At 39.3% G+C, this 20,906-nt stretch overlaps 1 protein-coding gene across 2 annotated transcripts in view; it reads right to left on the reverse strand.

The window, feature by feature from the left end:
- Positions 1–12,464: 12,464 nt before the first annotated feature.
- The window catches only part of PPARA (peroxisome proliferator activated receptor alpha), a 38,495-nt gene continuing 30,053 nt past the window's right edge, over positions 12,465–20,906 (reverse strand). The window contains exons 7-8 of one of the 2 annotated variants that reach the window (XM_053387562.1): positions 13,771–14,218; positions 12,465–13,140 (exon numbers count right to left, since the gene is read on the reverse strand). In XM_053387562.1, the coding sequence (XP_053243537.1) occupies positions 12,893–13,140; positions 13,771–14,218 (696 nt within the window). In that variant the 3' untranslated portion in view covers positions 12,465–12,892. The remainder of the gene's footprint in view (positions 13,141–13,770; positions 14,219–20,906) is intronic. The other variant, XM_053387564.1, reaches the window with a different exon arrangement.

The following is a 20,906-nucleotide window of genomic DNA, read 5'->3' on the forward strand; positions in this document are numbered from 1 at the left end:
TATCACCAGATTAGAGGAATAATGAACTGTGATTACCATACATATAACTAACGAGCATTTATGACTGTTCTATCACTTCTCTGCATATTTTATTAAAAACTTACCACCTGGGGCAATGAAGGGTCGTCATGACTTTCAGCATGACTCCAACTTCTCTGTGCTATCACCACATTTTAACTGTACCTCAGAATTTTTCCAGCTGCTAAAATCTTATAATTATGCCAGGGGATGTTATCAATAGTTAAATCCTCCAGCTCAACAATGAAAATTGTGTTGGTTAAATTGAACACCCAAGGCAGCTCATTTGCTACCCCTTTATGTCAACCATTGTCATAGCCAGTAGCCAGTAGGTATGCTGGAGAAGGGCTGGTTAAAAACATAAGAAATAAAACTACCAAGATCCTGCCGCATTCAATGTGGTTCTGGTAGAGCAACAATTCAGCAGTCCATATCTATCAGCCGATGACTATGGAAGCCTGCATTGAAATAACTACACTTAAAGGACCAAGCCCATTCCTAAGGCTCTGTAGGAGCTGCAATTGCACAGGAACTCCCATAAAGTACAGAACAGGATACAGAGTACACCATTCTTCATTTTGCTTGCTATGTTAAAAGGAAGACTTCACCCTCTTTCAGTTGCAAATACAGACCTGCAGTTGGAGACATTGCTTCTGAAAGCTGGGAAGTGAAGCAAAGGAGGAGTCCCAGTGATTTGGGAGGATCTTCAGTGCCTTTGCTCTTCTCCACAACTGGCAAAACCAGAATGATGCAAGAAAGGATAAAATGAATAATAACATTAGGGGGAAGCAAAGCCATGCAAATTATGTGGACTGCAGAAGTCTGCTTGTGTTGGAGCTGTATTTTAATAACCATTGCATGACCAGTCTTATCTCTCCTTAGCACACACAGCCTATCCAAACACATCAACAGACAATAGCTTGAATGACCTTCCTCTCCGTCTATCTTGAACCTCTTGGCTATTGGATATAAAGCTACATTTTAAGGGTGTTTCATAGATAAATATTGCATAGGTGCAATGAATTTAAGTGATGTAGTAGAGCACCACATAGGGGTTTCATACTATAAAGGTTTTGCTGAGAAATTGCAAACGGGTCATTGACAACAGGTGGTGGTGTTTTTACACTTACCCCAGAAAAGAGAACACTAAATTAAATGGGGAAAATGTGGGCTGGCATTTTGATTACCATGATGTCATATGGATGCAGCAAAAACCCTTGCGTTTGAGAGCACAGATCCCACAACACACACATGCCTGGAGGCATCCTAAAGGTGCAATCCTAAAAAAAAAAAAAACCTGGGAGGTGAGCCCTCTTGAAAACAAAGGGACATATCTCGTAAGTAACGTGCATATAATTTTGCTACTGTGTTAAATGTCACCACCAGAGGGTAGCAAATAAGTCATGATATTGTAGGATTGTTTTTAAAAAATGCACTCTATATTTATGATTGGCTAACAACAACACTATATGTTATTTTAGCAAAGTGTAACTTTCAGGGGTTGACTTGGCAAATGTTGACTTTCAGAATATGTCCCAATCCCAAGACTGAATAACTTGCTTAGTGTCAAACAGGTCACTCATTACAAGCTTTCTTTAACAAGCACATGTTTTACTACAATCTTCAGAAGTCTCAAATGAATTGGGGGAATAATGAGCAAAGGGATCAAACATCCTAAATTAGGCTACCAAGAAAAATCAAATACAAAATCCCAATAATACATCTAATTGTAAAGAAACTTTTAAAAAATAAAATAAAATGCAAAACTATTGAATTTTAGAGAAACTAAATTCTCTTTAGTATCTCCTGTTCACATCAGTGGGACTTCTGCAGGAAATTTTCAAGATTGTGGCCTGTCATCTTAGTTCAATATTTGCTGAACACATAGCCTGTCTTCTATACAATGAAGCCACAAATTCTAGTCACACAAAAGTTCAGCAGCCTACGTGGCAAGTACTGTGTAAGCCTTAAACTTTAAGCAGTAGCATATGATAGAAATACGCATTTTAGAGTAGAAGGTGCAATTTAAGTGATTTCTGCTATAGATTTAATCTTTGTACTACAAGCAAGTAAAGTGGAACTTACAAAAGGTCATAGTATGAAGTGCTTCTTTTCAGGATACTTCTCTCTGTTCCTCCACCTGTTTTCCACTCCTCCAACATTCAGCCAATATTGCATCCACATCAAACACTTCAGGTCTTCAGTGTGATGGCTTTTGTTCCTAAATGTTTTGTACTTTTGCAACCGTGTTGGTCCCTCTTGTGTGCAGCTGGTGACATTTTGACTTCAGAGACCAGTGATCACCTCTTTAACATCAGAAATAGAGGAAATAATAGTGATTGAGCATCTACTGCATGCATCGAAGGTGCTTCCACACAAGGCCTTTAAGGGAGAACAGCCATGCCCTCTTCACTTAGCATTGCCTATCCTGTTTCCCAAGGCTGCGTCTGTCTTTGAGAAATGTAGAAGAGGAACACAATCCCTAAAGTTATAGATGCCCTTAGCTCTACTGTTTCAAGCTTTAAGAGGTGTGGTTTGGATGTGAGCAGGTGACCCTTTCACAGCTCGTCACACATTCAATATAGCCTTTGTGGCAGGCAGCATTTTATCACCTTTAATTTTAAAAGTTGCTCTTTCTTGTAGCACTGGAGTGCTTTGCTATATTAAAATTTTTCTGCAACCTGCCTTTTTACACCAGTCTTGCCCCACCCTCCAGCCCTAGGGGTCTTCATGGGGGAGCTGTTTCTCCCCTCACAGTTCTCCCTCTGGAGACTCTCTTTGCCATGGGGGGGGGGGCTGGTTTCACCTGTGCTGCCCCACCTGCAGCCTGAGGAACCTTCAGAAGGGAGTTGCTGCCACAGGCATTATTTGCAAGGGTATTTTAATGCACTGAAAGATTATGAGTCATGGGGGTGTGGAGTGTGTCTGAACTTAACTCTGCTTAGTTTGTTTCTTGGCTCCTGTTGTTATGAATACTGTTTTATAGCTCATAAATGCAGTATTGATTTGTTAATCAAATAGGACAAGTAAAGATTTTCTAGTTTTACAAAAGAACATGCGTTCTCTTTTTTCCAAATTGTAGAATCTTCTTTACTTTTGATGTGAGAATGTGTTGTTTCGAATACTGTTGGGGAAGGAGAAGAGGGGAGAGGTGGGGTGGTAATACTTAAGAGTGGGCATGTGTGGTTTTACACCCGTGTCACTGGAGTTCTTTCTATTTGATTATACAGCCAAGACAACCAACCACACCCAACTTCTCTCACTACCAAGGAAAATCATATATGACTTTTGCTTTAATTGTGGTGGCGTTTTCAGTTGTTGCTTTGTTAACAGTGTTTTTTTTTATTGCAATTGTTTCACTGATGATTTGTTAGTTATTCTATGTTATTTATGCTGTTTTTGTGATGTTCTATTGGTGTTTTATCATTTTACTGTTATTTATTGTTTGCAAGCCGCTTTAGAATTCATTTCAACAAAAAGGAGCACAGGAATATAATCAGTCAATTAAGTGCAAGATGCAATGCTTTTTCTTAGAGCAGGCATGTCCCAAGTCTGTTTTGGGGCCTAATCTGCCCCTTGTGGGTAAAAAAACTCCTGGGGTAAAAAACTTCAACAACTTCAATCCTAAAAAAAGGTTATCTTTGGTTGGCCCTCAAGCATGTTCACATCATCAAATCTGGCCCTCTTTGAAAAAAGTTTGGGCACCCCTGTCTTAGAGGCTAACAAAAGCTGTTGTTAAATGTGAGAGGTGTTGCTCTGGGGGTGATAGTGCCCGGAGTTTGTTTGTTTTCTACATTTTTCTTGTGCGTCATGTGTTTCAGAATAAGCTTAAGGGTTGTGGTTGTACTGTGTGTGGCAAAAGGGTGGGGTAAAAATGCTTTCAGTATCTAAAGTAATAACAATAAAAACCAAGATATATTTTAAATGAATATTTTATTTTATGAAAGACTATTTTAAACCATTAAGGCAAAAATCACACTGTGAAGTGTTTTACATACATTCATCAGTCCTTACAGAGTTTAAAGTACACACAGATTTGGACAATATTCCAGCAGACTCATTAAATACATTTTTTCTTATTCAATCCTTTGTTGTCTGAACAGGAAAATCAAAATGTCAAAAATTAGAAAAATACATTGTCAATTAATAGGCATTTTTATTCTAAAATGGATCGACCAGATTTAAATATTCTGGATGAGTTTTTCTGCAAGCAGAAAAGGGAAGAATTCAATGTTACTCGTCTATAAAACTCATATTTTACTAAAGAGATTTCATAGTAAAGGTAAAGGTACCCCTGCCCATACGGGCCAGTCTTGACAGACTCTGGGGTTGTACGCCCATCTCACTCAAGAGGCCGGGGGCTAGCGCTGTCCGCAGACACTTCCGGGTCACATGGCCAGCGAGCCAGAGCCGCACACGGAAACGCCGTTTACCTTCCCGCTGGTAAGCGGTCCCTATTTATCTACTTGCACCCGGGGGTGCTTTCGAAATGCTAGGTTGGCAGGCGCTGGGACCGAGCAGCGGGAGCGCACCCCGCCGCGGGGATTCGAACCGCCGACCTTTCGATCAGCAAGCCCTAGGCGCTGAGGCTTTTACCCACAGCGCCACCCGCGTCCCTTAAGAGATTTCATACCCACATCTAAATGCTACTACATGCAGCTGTGTTATTACTGAATTTGACCTGAGTTAAGATTCCAATCCTGTAAGCCCCTTTCAACTCAGCAAAACCTTATTTCTGAGTGAACATGCTAGGATTGCATTGTTAGTGTTACTCTAAAGAAGGCACATAAGAATCCTCCATCACGTAGAGAAGCTACATACAAGAATATAGACTCTTTGTCCAGCCCCCTGCAGGCAGCCAGGCACACGATCCATTCCCACCAGTGGGGGAATGTGCAAATTCCCCTTTTTTTCTTTTTTAAAGGAGCTTGTTTCATTTGCACTTCCTCTAACTGTAAATGCAGAGAATGACTTAAACCAATCTCATAAACCTGTTCAACAGTTTTTGCGAACAACATGATGCATTTCCACAGGCTGTTGTATATCACAATATAATCCAAGGTTAAGTTTAAAACAAATAATCCAAAATACATGTGAAGTTATTTCATTTTTATACATTTGTATCAAAGAATGTAGTATCGCCTATGATTCTGTACTTAAATACTGCTATTCAAAATTTCTTAAGTCTCTGAACCTGCAGATCACGCCAAAAGGCACATGACAGGATAGTAGAATTAAGGAAATCAAGTTGCTCTGCTGCCCTGCTTCACAGCTTTAACCCTGTAACTGATCACTGGTAATAAATGAAAGCAAGAAGTTATCTGCATGTCTAGGATTTCCCATCCTGGTAGCTTTTATGAAGCTTGAAGTTGCATCTAGCTTATTCAACCAGAATGTTGTTATCATATGAACTGAAAGACTGAGCTGGTCAATAACCAGGACCTGAATTTAAAACCCAACACAAAATCCAGATGTGCTAGACGATGAAGTCTCCCTAGTTACAACTATTACATTATGATAAATGTTGTGAAGCATTGCTTTGTTGTTCAATGCAAGGTCAATTAAAGCTGGAATGCTCTCCTCCACTACGATTTCTCAAGTGTTTTTATTTATAAAGCAAGTATAATAGACATTTCCTCTTCCTAAAAGCTGTTTTGCCGTTGTGGTGGAAGGCCTATGCATTTCTCAGCTCCCTGCCTCGCGCTTAAAAGCAGGTGAAACATAGCAAGTCTTGCAGTAAGTTAACCCTTGAGGTGGGATGAAGGGTATTACCCAACTATCACTTTCATAGTGAACATAACAAGTCTTTTCCCTTCTCCGCCTCAAGTCCCTGGGATCAGAGAGAGAGAGAGAGAGAGAGAATCTATAGAGTATTTGAAGTGCAGAACTCAATACAGTCATACCTCGGGATAAATGTGCTTCAAGTTAAGTATTTTCGGGTTGCACTCTGCGGCGACCCAGAAGTGACAGAGCGCATTACTTCTGGGTTTCGCCGTATGCACATGCATGCGCAGACGGTCAAAATGATGTCGCGCGCATGCGCGGAAGCGGCAAAACGCGACCCGCGCGGACACAGGGTGCGTTCACTTCAGGATGCGACCAGGGCTCCGGAATGGATCCCGTTCGTATCCCAAGGTACCACTGTACTTTGATACTGTGCACATGGATGCACAAATTCTCACAATAGTGGCAGCTCTAAAAGTATCCCAATGGTGGAAATCAGACCATGTTGTGGTCCCTATATAGAGAAGTCAGATGAACCCAACCAGGCCATGCCCCCCCCCCGGTGATTTTATTGGTGTTGGAGGGGCTGCATTTCTCATGAAGCATGTGTCATGAAGCATAAACCCGAGTTGTTTCTCTTCCCTCCGTTTTGAACAAATATTACTAAAATTCCTTAAAAGCTACTGAACTGCAAGGCAGAGCTGGGAAGTCTAAAGGCCACCAGGACAAGAGAGATATGCCTGGAGTTAAGTTCTCATCCCCAGTATTTCATTAAGTAACCCACCTTCAAAATAAGGCAAAAAACCCAGCTTCAACTGAATTCTCATTTGATAATTGATATAGTTGCATTAGGCATATTGAAAAAATTGAAAACATCAGATTGTTCAAGTGGCAATCTAAACTGGGGGTGTTTGAAGCAGCCTGGATTCCCTTCATCTCATTTGCCAACTTGTCAGTGGGATCTTGTTTTGGAAAGAATCAATTAGATAAATGACTGTTCCTCTTTGCCCATCATGCCAGTGTAACCCTAACTGTTTTCTTTCATTGCCTTGGAAATCAACATGTTGATAGAATTTTGATTAATTGTACATTTCCAAGGCATTAGCTAGTAAAGCTTTTAAAAAGCAACACAAGTCATTGAATTAGAAAGGACGCTCAAGGATTACTTCCTTCACCGTATCTGTAATGAGTCTACCTTGCATTCATTGAGTCCATTAATCCTTAGGTGAAATCCTAAGATCTTTCCTTTCATAAGTCTCCATTTGTGAAAACTGTTCTAAATGCAGACATGAGGTTTGATCCTTGGTCATTTTCTTAGTCTAACTCTTGCTTTGCTCCCCCCTCTCCCAATTATGATTTAACAAACGTCTTTAGAAAAGCCTGATGACCCAGGAGCATAACAGATTCAGAAGCAGACTCTCAGAAAGTAAGCTTACAATGCAGTTATAATACATCTGATAGAGCTTTTCACAGGTTGATTTATTGCTGCACAAAAAAAAATAAACAGTGCAGAAAAATAAAGTTATAGACTATGTTGTCAGTTAGGTACTCTGGTTCAAGCCTGCATTTTAAAACTGTTCTACACAAGGAGGTGTAAATTGTAAATATCAATCAGTAAAAGCCATTGCAAGTAGAGCAGGCATCACTTCCGTTGCTCAAGGCAACATATTAGAATGCTTCCAAATAAAACTAAAATCACAAATATTTAAGTTACCAACACGTTTTTATATGAGGTTTGTTTCCATTAGCTCCAAAGTAGACATAATTGGAAGACCAGGCTCTGTCTCTATGGCTTGTCTCTTTCCTTGGGCAATCAAAAGTCACCATTAAATAGCACAACCTACCAAGGAATGGTGCTGTGCAACTCTCCCATCCATCTCAATGGTGCTGGCACATTAAGTGGGTTGCATAGCAATGTTGGCTTATTAATTGTTCCCTATATATTTTTTAAAAAGTTTTAATTACAAATGCAGTGCAAATTCAGTGCAAAACATACTTAAATCTAAAGTTTATAGCAACAGAAATAAGCTGGTGGGTCTAATTATGCCTACTAGACCACAGACAAAAATCCTAAAAACTGTAAAATTCAGGTTTATAACTATTGTAAACAGTTATATTAGAGTCTCCTTTGCTCACTGAAGAACTAACCGTGCACATGGATGGCAACTGTAACTGCAACATAACTCTAAACAAGCGCATTACTGCTATAATATACAGCTCCCAATTTTTCATCTGTGAAAGTGTCCATATTATTGAAAATATTTGCATATTTAGAACTGTGAAAAATTAAATTTAAGCCAATGCTTTCTTTAAAAATTGTTACACCACCAATTTTCTATAGGTTTGTTCATGGCATTATTTATATGAAATGGATCAAAACTATCACGTTTGATTAAATAACAGCAGCACAACATCAAATAAATTTCACAACGGAGAAGCATAGCAAATTCAACATATATAATTATTTCTAGGTCACAGTGAAACACAATGAAATGAAACCCAGAGGAGAGTTACACATATAGAAAAGACAGAACAATAGGATCAGTATGGGCTCACTTCTCAATTACTCTTATTATCCCATTGAAGTCAAAATCAACAACATCAACTGAGACTCAGTTTGAGGGGGACAGCACAACTGCACCATGCCCCAGTATAACATGCTGAGGTGGTGCTAGATGGCAAAGTGAAGAAATTCTACAAGGCACTGATAAGCAGCAGCTATAAATATGGGCCTAAAAAGAAATCTAGCCACAGGGCCACAGCTCAATCTACGCCTGCTTCCTGTGCTCTCATTGAAAGTGAGCTTGCATCAGTGCTCAAAGCCGTTGTCCATGTGGTGCCATTGCTGCCCAAGCTACGTGAGGTACGGCCCACCCTCCACTTCTTTTGGTGGAAGTCAACTGTACTGATCTGTTTTAAGAAGCATTTTTGTTACGTAGAGCTCTCTGGTTTTGGTTAGCACAGGGGAAGAGAAGGGAAGTGGTATCTCCAGCGCAGAGGCCACAGAGAAAAATCACTAACTTGGCAGCTGGTGCTGAGAGATCTTTGCAAGACTGAAAAGCGTGTTGGGCAACATGGGACTTTACAGGAAAACTGCATTTGCCACTCCTATGGCACACAAAATCCTGCTGTAGTGTGAAAAATGTCAAGCTTTATGGGCTCATTTGGGGAATAGGGAAAAGTCTACCCCAATATCCTTGAGGAAGCCAGGGGAGCCGAATCAGCTCAAATGTCCATGCATTTAAGTGCCCCCCTCACATTATAATTAAGTAATAATGAGTAGCTAACAGTTAATGAAAGTGCCACAGGTTAAATACACAGAAATAATGCAACGTGGATATGAGTGTGCAAAAAATAAAGTGGTGTGACTCCCCCCACAAGCTACACAATTTGCATGATGAGAGTAGATATTAGAACTGTTTCCAGTTACCTTGGACTTGCAACCCTGAGTCATATATTATAAATTTATTGAGCTAGTCAGCTTGCTGCCTTCTTTTTCATAATTTGTTGAGGTAGCCAATTTCATTTTTGGAAAACATTTTTTTCTTCAACATTGCACCTTGAGTTACGGTCCCAATCCTGAGTACTCTGAATGATAGTGCAAACAGTCTTCTAGTGCACTTTCTGACAGTCCTTCTCCTAAAATCCACTGGCTAACATATTACTGAAGTTCTGTAGGCTCTCAAAAGTTATTTCAGCACTTGTAATTCATAGGTGCAACCCACAGGTATTCACAAAATACTAGAGATCTTCACATCATCCTACAACTGCATCCCATAGCATTCTAAATTATTCTAAATTACATGGAAGGCCACGGAAGGGAAGTCCACAGAGAGAAAGCAAAAGGCTGGTGATTGGTGAGTTAGAAACCAACAGCAGCTTGCAAACTTTTAAAAACAACATGGTAAAAAAACCAGGTATGATCCTAGTTTGTTGACATTAAGCCAGAGTTCTCCAGTTTGGACACAAGAGTGAGCCCGGCCTTAAGATAAGCAAGGCTCTTCATGCCACAGCTGGGGCACAATATGAGGAGAGCCAAAGGGCTCTAATATTGGTTTCAGTCTTAATAAGCCATGGTTTATGAAATACAAAAGATTTAAACGATCTGGAGAAAAACCAGCATATAGTAGCCAGGAACAGAAACCTGAAGCAGGCCACCGTTTCAGGCTATACAGAAACCAGGTCGAATTTTAAAAATAAGGGTTTGTCATTCGGTAAAGTAATTAAGAATGTAAAGGGTGGAACTATTTGGATCTTGCAATACAAACCCGATACTTTTTACAAAATCACAGAATGCCCCTCTTGCAAATGCCGTCCATGTATTTTAGTGGGAAGATATTTAATGGAAAGATGGAGTTGCCACAAAGATAACCAACTAAAGCAGATCTAGGATTTTTCTTCTTCTTCCAAAATCAAGATGACTGATTTTGCTGTGATCTTATATAAAATGTTATCTTTGAAACAGATTTCTAATAAGGTATTTGCACAGACTACAAATGAAGCAATCCTAAAGAATACAGAGGACCTCACAAATTACAGTTTTAGCAGACACATGTGACTAGTTGCAGTGTGTAGCCTATAAAATAAAAGGTAAAGGGACCCCTGACCATTAGCTCCAGTCGTGCCGGACTCTGGGGTTGCGACGCTCATCTCGCTTTATTGGCCGAGGGAGCCGGTGTACAGCTTCCGGGTCATGTGGCCAGCAGGACTAAGCCGCTTCTGGCAAACCAGATCAGCGTATGGAAACGCCATTTACCTATTTATCTACTTGCACTTTGATGTGCTTTCGAACTGCTAGGTTGGCAGGAGCAGGGACCGAGCAACGGGAGCTCACCCCATTGCGGGGATTTGAACCGCTGACCTTCTGATTGGCAAGTCCTAGGCTTTGTGGTTTAACCCACAGCGCCACCCGTGTCCCTAGCCTATAAAATAGTAGTATTTAAAAACATCAAATGCACACTCCTAGAAATACAATGAATTAAAAACAAACAAACCCCAGCATAGTTTTTGTAGTATCTGCAGCCTTTCATGTGCATCCATTAAAAATGATCCTCAAAGAAAACACTGTTGTGAGAAGTTGTGTATGCATCTGATATAAAGAGCTCTAGGGACATATCTACACTGCAGACATGTTTGATACCATTTTAAAGGTTATGACTTTCTCCAAAGAATCCTGGCAACTGTAGAATGGTGAAAATTCTGAGATATCTGAATGAGATTCATAGCCCCCACCCCAAAAAGAGTTATCAGGGTTCCAGGAGAGGGAAAGTCTATATGATTGGTTTTTGTCTATAGAATACAAAAACTATGTGTAACAACTTGCATTAGTGTTGAGCGTCTGGTTTAAACATAACCTTAATAAGCTACTTATCTAGGTTACAGTATTGGAACACCTTGGCCTCTATGCGGTGTCCCCCCCCCCATATTATTGCTTCGGTAGTGAAGAAAGGGCACTGAATTAGAAAATTATCCACAAGTCCAAACAACACACTACTCTGACTCCTATTCCTTGTTTCAGTGCTGTATGGAAGCAACATTCTGTCAGATACATCAACTTTCTTGTATCTATGGTTCACTATAAGACTAAACAACAGGTTAACATGAAGTTTGCCCAGAGCAGAGCTGTTTTAGAAATTCAGTGTTTCAAATTCAAACTCAAGCACCAGAATACACAAGAAATTATGAATTGGCTCTGCATGACTATAAGGCTTTTTAATGTTGTGTATTGATCCTGCATAACTGACTGGAAATAAACAGTTTGGCATGAACCATGGAAGAGGGAGGGCCTGGTTGCACATCATTAAATATATTTCCCAATATCATTATGGCTTTGACATGCCAATGGGATTTCATTTCAGTTAAATAAATAAAACAACACAGCAACCTTACACAAGTCCCAGTGACGTCTGTGGAATTTATTTCCCAGAAATTGTGCATAGGATTGCAGCCTTAAGTAGGAAGAGAGCCTTTAAAAAATGCATCCTTTATGGAAAACAATTGAGGTAGGGACAGGATCTAAAGAAATTACAGTAATCCTACAATTTATTTACCTTTCAGCTTGTGCGCATTCAGTTTTACGCACTTGGCAAAAATAAAAATAAATAAAAGGGGGGCAGACATCTGGGGGAAAAGACTTTGGCATTCCTACCCGCCAGTGTGGAAGCCCAATGTACTTTGACTATACACAATTTTGGCTTTAAGCGCAATCCCCAGAACATAACCCCAGCATAAATTGCGGGCTTACTGTACTTTAGATGCAGGGCTAGTGACTAGGGTGCCCTTCAGATATTTTATTTTATTATTTTTAAAATTTCTATACCGCTTTATATTTTTAATAAAAACCTCAAAGCGGTGTACAGCATATTAAATCAATAAATAATAAAACAATAGCCGGGCGATGTTCCTCTGGCCTCATGAGGAGCCTCTTCAGTAGGGCTGGGTGAGTGTGGGCCTCGCCCGCCAGGCCAGGTGGATTGTGGACCACAATTCACATTACCTCTGACTTTTGGTCACGCTGGCTGGGGCTTATGGGAGATGTAGTCCACAACATCTGGAGAATACAACATTGGCTATCCCTGATTTAAGGGATAGGGTATGACTAGTAGCATATGACTTATTTTAATGGCAGACATCTCTGCCCCCACCATGTCAAATCCCAATCTGCTTTAGAAACACCTTTGAGTTTCAAAATGTAACTCACCACAAAGCACGGAGGACGGCTGTTGGAGAAACACTGTTAAAGCTTTAATGGACATCACATAAAAGCTTTTGGATCCTGGCCCAAACTCCTAGCTTTCTTACAGTAATGAAGATGATGGGAGAAAGGCTTAAAAGTGCAGAAACTTCAGAAGAAGTGTATGTTGTTAGTAAGTTCAGATGTACTATAAATGATATTACCACTGTTGCCCAAATTTCAAGTCAATCACAGCTTATTGCCATTTTTTATACATACTATACAGTTTCTCTTAAGTACTTAAAAATAACTCCTGGCAAGAAAAATATGATATTGCAGTTACCTACCTTTTAGCTCACTAATGCTTTGAAACAAAAGCACAACAGAGAGAAGTGTGCAAAGTAGTTTGCTCCCATCTATTGCTTTTGTATTTTCACGTCATACAAAACAAAAAACAAAACAAAACAAAAAACAGCCTTAGTACATATCCTTGTAGATTTCTTGTAGTAAAGGATGTAAGTGTGCGTCAGATTCAGTCTTTTTGATAATCTGAACAAGCTGAGCATGTTCTGTGACAAGCTGTCGGAGGTCGGCCATTTTCTGTAGAAGCTTTGGGAAAAGGAAGATGTCATCAGGATGGTTGTTCTGCAAGTGAAGTTTTAGTACATGCACAATGCTTTCCTGCATCTTTTCAATGTGCCTTATGTTTACAAGGCCAGGGCGATCTGTTCACCAAAACAAAAAAAAGCGCATCAAGTTATTGTAGAAGAGTTAATCTGTGACCATAAATTATATTTGCTTAAGACCTTACTGAAAGACCCACTAAAAGACCCTCTCCCTAATGTTAACTGCAAGAATGAGGATAGTAGACTTTTTAAGACTGCTGGACTAGGGAAAACCCACTTCAAATCCTCATACAGCCACAAACCACGAGACCAATATAAACAGAAAGCAGCTTTTAAACAGACAAAAACATGTTTTTGATCTGTTAAACTGTTTTGCCTTGTCATTTATAGCTATCCTCTTGTCCATTTTTGCTCTCAACCAACTCAAACAACTTATGAAAGGAAATTACTAGAAACAGGGAAAGGTAAAATTCATACGAGGTTCATGAGGAACAGCAGCTAATCATTCATTCTGCACAGTATAATGCAAGAAATATTCCAATCTTTCCATCTGTTTCTCAACCACCCAAAATCTACTGTTATATTCTTTATCTTACTGTTACTTGCTTAAATAATTGTTTTATTGCTATTGTTAGCTGCCCTGAATACTATTGTGGAAAGGTGGGGAGGTAGTATAAATGGAGATAATCACTAATTAGAATACATAGGTATAGAAGCTTTAAGTCTTACCTCCGCAACAAATTATAGCAGCCACAAAAAGAGCTATATCACTGTCATCTAACTCCAATGCATTGAATTTCATTGCAAAATCAAACTTCGGTTCCATGATATCACAAAATGGCTTCCTTAAACTTTTGAGGAATTCTCGAGTTATAAAACCATTTCCGTAGGCTACTAGCATTCCATCTTTGTTCATTACAGAGGCTAATGTGGCAAAAATGGCTTCATAAACTCCGTATTTTAATAGCGTCACCTGGTCATTCAAGTCTAGGTTAGAGAAGCCAGGGATGGATTTGGCAAATTCTGTAAGTTCTGTTACAGCTTCGACGGAAGTACATTGGCAGCAGTGGAAAATTCGAACTTCTGCCTCCTTGTTTTGTATTCCATTGGCTACCAGTTTTGCCACCAGTGTCTTCTCTGCCATACACAATGTATCCATATCATGTATAACAAATGGCTACAAAGAGATAGTGAAAGTAAATATGTTAACTGTTTACAAATATACTAAAAGCAATAGTATATACTAAGATATTAACAGGAACAAAACAAATATAATCAAAGCCCCTACTGAAGGTGTGTCTTCAGAACCAGGTTTAATGGAAGATGGGATCCACCAATGTAAAAAATTGTTTCAAGAACATTCAGCATTTTGAAAGAGGTAATGAATACACTGTAAGATGACACCACCAGAAGCATTTGCCCCATGTGGATTTGCTTGTATAGTTAACCCTCACAGCCTAAGGTAGTAAGCTTGTAAGAGAATGGTTGGGAGCCCACAGCTTTGGGCACCACATCTCACAATGGCATCCCAACCCCACAGGGGCATATTCCCAGAAGGCAAAGAGAGCCGTAGATGGAAGGCACAAGCTAATGGCTTTGTAGCCAAATGCCCACACCCACAAGCAAGAGGGAGACATCTGTGAGCAGGGGTGAATCCCAAGATCAGGCGACTGCACACAAGGAGGGGTAGAGGAAGAGTTATGCATGCGTAGGAGAAGGCACTCAAAGCACCTTCAGGGAGGGGCTTGTCAGCCAAGCCACCAGTTCATTGCACAAGCAGCATTCAAAATAGTCAATGAAAAAAATGATTGTATTGGGTCTTGAGGGAGGAGGAAACAAGACAACTAGTGTGGGGAAGGGAGCAGGAGCGCATGGAGATATCACACAAGTTTGGTTGGGGGTCTCGCACATGCATTTATTTCCCTATAAAAACAATTTAAAATATTAGGGTGTTTTATATTTTTTAAAAATATATAAAAATCAAAAAGAAAAAGTCTATAAAGATCAGGATAATGGTTGAGGTTGGAAAAAGTTTCCCTGCCTATCAGAAAAAATAGGGGGTTTGGGTGCATAGGCTGCTGGTGCTGGTATAAACACCTAAATGGGCATATTAATGCCAAAGGGTCAAATCCTTTTTGCTCAAAAAAGAAACGGAAACGGTACTTGTTTGATCTGTGTTGACAACACTGCTATTGTCATTGGGATACTTAAAAAGTGATCACAGCCAATGTTCTTACAGTATATACCTTTTGCATTTAACCATTTAATACTGACTCCGACACCAGCTCCATCTAATATATCACGCCTTATCTTGAAATGTATCCAGCCTTACATGACAGACCCACAGTAACAACCGTTATATAATGCACCTGAGATCTTTCTATAGTTTAGGACTGGCATTGTGAGAGAGCAGGGCTCTTGTGCCTTAAACACCGATAACAGAAGAGGCACTATATTTGCGGCAAGCAAGGACAAGAGGAAAAGAATTTTTCACTTATTGAAAAAAGAAAACTTGGACTTGATTTGTTTACAAGAAACTCATGTGATTAGAACACATAGGAAAGTACTGATCAACAAAAGATTGGGTCAAGAATTTATTTCATCAGATAAAGTCAAGAAGAGAGGAGTGGTGATCTATGCGAAAGAAAGTTTATCCCCAAAATTTGTTTTTAAAGATGAACAAGGAAGATTTGTGGCAATTGAAATACAGGCCCAAGGAGAGAAATTCTTGATAGTAGGTGTTTATGCACCAAATGAGGGGAAATCAGATTTTTTTAAGAAACTGCATGAGACATTGTTGGACTTTATGGACTGTAACATCATTATGCTTGGAGATATGAATGGAGTGGTTTCGACAAATATGGACAAGTCAGATAGACAAGTAATAACAAAAGATGGAAGACTACCGAAATCTTTTTTTGAAATGACAGACAATATGGACTTAATTGACACTTGGAGAACAAAGAACCCCCTAAGTAAAGAAGGGACCTTCTTTTCTGAAGCCAAAAAGACCTGGACAAGAATTGACCAAATCTGGATAACTAGAGGAATGGCTCCAAAGATCCGAAAGGCAGAAATTTGTCCAAAAACTTGCTCTGACCATAACCCCGTGAAACTGGAAATGAAACTAACACCGACCAGTTCCTTCAGATGGAGGATGAATGACACCTTGTTCAGAGATCCAGAAATTATTAGGAAGGCCCAAAAAATTGTGAAAGACTATTTTGAGATAAATTTGAAGACATCAGTGGAAAAAAGGGTAATCTGGGACACAAGTAAAGCCGTTATGAGAGGATTCCTGATTCAGCAGAATGCGATAAAAAAGAGAATTCAAGATGAGAAAAAGGGAAAGATCCTGGAAAAAATAAAAGAAGGAGAGAAGAAGCTCAGAGCTAAACCAAAGTCGCAGGAGATTTTGAGAGAGATTAAATTTTATCAAGCACAATATATGAAAATGACAAATCAGGAGATAGAATGGAAAATTAAACAGATGAGACAGAAGACTTTTGAATCTGCTAATAAATGTGGGAAACTGTTAGCATGGCAATTGAAGAAAAGACACAAGTTAAATACTGTGACTAATCTTGAAGTCAATGGAAGGAACATACAAAACCCACAGGAAACCAGAAACTGCTTCCAGAGATATTTTAAACAACTTTATACACAAGGGCCACAGACAGAGACTAAAATTGATCAATTTCTGGAAACCAATGGATTACAAAAAATTTCTCAAGAAAATAAATTATTGTTGAACTCTAAAATATCAGAACAAGAGGTTGAAGGTGCCATCCAGACTATGCAATTGGGAAAATCTCCAGGGCCTGATGGATTAACCTCTAAATACTATAGAACTTTGAAGGACTATTTGATTCAACCACTAAAGGAGATTTGTAATGAAATTATGGAGGGGAAAAAGGCGCCGGAGTCGTGGAAAGAAGCCTTCATCACACTTATACCTAAAACTGAGTCTGAGAAGACACAACTTAAGAACTATCGCCCCATATCTCTGCTCAATGTGGATTATAAAATCTTTGCTGATATTTTGGCTAAAAGACTTAAAAAAGTTTTAGCAGAAATGATACATAAAGATCAGGCTGGCTTTCTCCCTGGTAGGCATTTATCTGATAATATGAGAAATGTAATTAACATTTTGGAAAAGTTACAAGTGAATATCAATACAAAAGCGGTTTTGATATTCGTGGATGCGGAGAAAGCCTTTGACAACATTTCTTGGATTTTTATGAAGAGAAACCTGCAGGGGATGGGGGTTGGTCAAAATTTTGAAAATGGTATAGGTGCGATTTATTCTGAACAAAAGGCAAAACTTATAGTTAACAACATAGTGACAGAAGAATTTAAAATTGAGAAAGGGACACGACAAGGCTGCCCAATTTCCCCATTGCTTTTTATTTCGGTCCTGGAGGTTTTGCTAAATATGATCAGAAGGGACCAGTTGATTCATGGTATTCAGGTCGGAGCTAAACAATATAAACTTAAAGCCTTCGCAGATGATCTTGTATTGACATTACAAGAGCCAGTACCTAGTACCAAGAGGGCTCTAGAATTAATCCAGGAGTTTGGTCATGTGGCAGGCTTCAAGTTAAATAAGCTTAAAACTAAGGTTTTGGAGAAAAACCTGACGCCAATGGAGAGAGAGAGGTTTCAGAAAGAGACAGATTTAACATTGGTAAAGAAGGTAAAATACGAGAATGCTGTTTTTTGTTTCAATCACTGCAAATTATTGACAAGATGGACTGTTTCAAGAGGTGGCAAAGAGATATCTCTAGATTTGTCTGGCAGGGCAAAAAGCCCAGAATAAAATTTAAGATACTTACGGATGCTAAAGACAGAGGGGGGTTTGCCCTGCCGGACCTTAGACTTTACTATGAATCAGCAGCTTTTTGCTGGTTTAAGGAATGGCTACTTCTTGAGAACACTGACATTCTAGATATTGAAGGCTACGATAATGTATTCGGGTGGCATGCATATTTGTGGTATGACAAGGTTAAAGCGCATAAAGCATTTAAAAACCATATTGTCAGGAAAGCATTGTTTAATGTCTGGATAAGATATAAAGATTTTTTGGAGAATAAAACTCCAAGGTGGTTATCACCTATGGAAGCGAAAGCTATGAAAAAACTTAATATGGAGGCTAAATGGCCAAAGTATTGTGAAATTTTGGAACAGGAAGGTGACAAGCTGAAATTGCAGAGTTATGAGAAGCTTAAAGGGAAGGTGCGAGACTGGTTACAATATTTTCAAATAAGAGAGGTTTATAATCAAGACAGAAAAATTGGTTTCCAGGTGGAAAAATCAAAGTTGGAAACAGAATTGCTAGAACCCAATGCTAAGATATTATCAAGAATGTATAATTTGCTGTTGAAATGGAGTACTGAGGAAGAAACGGTAAAATCTGCCATGATTAAATGGGCACAAGATATAGGACACAATATTATGTTTGCTGACTGGGAGCAGTTGTGGACCACTGGGATTAAATTTACGGCATGTAATGCCTTAAGAGAGAATATTATGAAAATGACGTACAGGTGGTACATGACCCCAGTCAAGCTTGCAAAAATTTACCACTTGCCCGATAATAAATGTTGGAAATGTAAAGAAATTGAAGGCACATTCTTTCACCTTTGGTGGACGTGCCCGAGGATCAAGGCTTTCTGGGAGATGGTTTATAATGAATTGAAAAAGATATTCAAATACACTTTTGTGAAGAAACCAGAGGCCTTCCTCCTGGGCATAGTTGGCCAATTGGTGCCAAAGAAGGATAGAACTTTTTTTATGTACGCTACAGCAGCAGCAAGAATACTCATTGCAAAGCATTGGAAGACACAAGAATTACCCACCTTGGAAGAATGGCAGATGCAAGTAATCGACTATATGGAAATGGCTGAGATGACTGGCAGAATCCGAGACCAGGGAGAAGAGTTGGTGGAAGAAGATTGGAGGAAATTTAAAATTTATTTACAGAAGCAGTGTAAAATGTATGAATGCTGATGACATTGAAATGAAATGAAGGGGTTTTAGTGACGAGAGTGAAAGTTTGAAATTATAAATTTGGGAGGTAGGATACTTAAGGACAAAGTGGTATGAATTTGCTGAACCAACTGTCAAAAAGGGATACAAAAAAGGGAGACGTGAGGAAGTCAGGAAAATAAGTTAATCAATGTTGAATAATTAGAAAAGAGTGACTTGTGTTTTTTCTTATTTTACTTCTGTGTGTTGACTGGTGTTTTTTTTCCTTTTTTTCTTTCTTTTCTCTTTTTTCTTTTTTAGGTTAAATGTTTGTATTTTAGGTATTTTATGTATTGTGAAATCTTGGTTTTGTGCTTTTATTGTCCTTTGTTTGGTGATGTCTTTCCTTATTGTTAAATTTAATAAAATATTATTATTAAAAATATATATATATTTGTGGCAAGCAAGAATACAAAAGTTTTTGCTAGTATGGAAGTACAACTATGAAAAAGCTGTGCCTGCTGACATCCTGCCAATCAGATAGCTTTTTACTTCTGTGTGTGTCTCAATTTATCTTTTCTGTGGGTCAATGGTCCTTCATATAAAAAAGGTTTCCTACCAGTTTGATATTTACCAAAGGAAAAAGATGGGGACAATATGTCCCCTAACCTGGTAACATAGCTGTCAACATTTCCCTTTTTTAAAGGGAAATCCCCTTATTCCGAATAGGATTCCTCGCAAGAAAAGGGAAAAGTTGACAGCTATGCCTGGTTCTTACCACTTATTCTTCTCACTTATTTACTTATAAATCTGCAGCTACACAAGTAAATTAGCATATTCCATTGTTATGCAAATATGCTTATCTTTTGAGGGGAGGGTAGAGGATCTGATCTGCAGTGCACTTTGCCCAGAAAATTATGTTAGCACCTTTGCCTCTGTTTGGAGGAATGCCTTTGAACAGGCAGTACTAGAGTCATTGACTGAGTTCATTCATGTGCTCCTTTTCCACAATGAGCTATGCCTAAAGTGGCTTAAAGCAAACTTTCAAAACAAATACAGAGTATTAGAAATATGAATATACAAAATACAGAACATGTCAGAAAATTCAAAAACGACAAAAAAATTAGCAAACACAGAATAAATTCAATATAAGTAACAACAACCATCTAGGTTGTTGAATAGGTACATTGAATAGGTACAAAGCAAAACAAAAGTTAACTGCCAATAAAGATTCTGCACTCCCAGGAGCCTGCCTTAAATGCAGCTCAGAGGGAGGGGTAGATGGCCATCAGGTGGCTCCCCCACCTCTCCTCCAGAGGAGGCTGACAGCAACACAAGGTAAGTGTTGGGGAGAGCAATGATGGCAAGTCTCTTCTCCAGCCTCCTGGAAGTACCAACTGGTAGTGCGGGTCTTAAAGCACTTGGCTATTGCACTGCTAACTGTGCCACTGAGGCCTGCTGGAGTGAGGGTGCTTTTCCACTACTGTGTGTGTTGCGATGCAGGGCGTGTCTTGCAGGGTGTACAGGTTCATTGGCTGCCTGTGTGTCGTGATAGTAGACTGTGGCAATGTTTCTGCAGATGCTGTGGGCATTTGGTTGCTTTTCTGATGTGCTTATTTCTCCTGATGTTGTACTTCCCTGCTCCTGACTACATGGACATAGGATTTGGAGGCTGCTTCAATAGAGGTGTATCAGCACACCTAGCATAAGGCAAGTACAGGATTGCAAAATGTAACTACAATCCGATGCCCATTTATCTGGAAGCAAGTCCCATTGCCATTAATTGAATTTGTTGCGGAGTAATCCTGGATAGAATTGCACCCATCAACCAAATATTTCAATTCAGTGTGGTAAAGACTCCAATTCAGTTTATTCTGGAAAACCCACATCATTAGGAC

Source organism: Podarcis raffonei, chromosome 5 (assembly GCF_027172205.1).
Source record: "Podarcis raffonei isolate rPodRaf1 chromosome 5, rPodRaf1.pri, whole genome shotgun sequence".
In the NCBI taxonomy this organism is placed as follows: domain Eukaryota; kingdom Metazoa; phylum Chordata; class Lepidosauria; order Squamata; family Lacertidae; genus Podarcis; species Podarcis raffonei.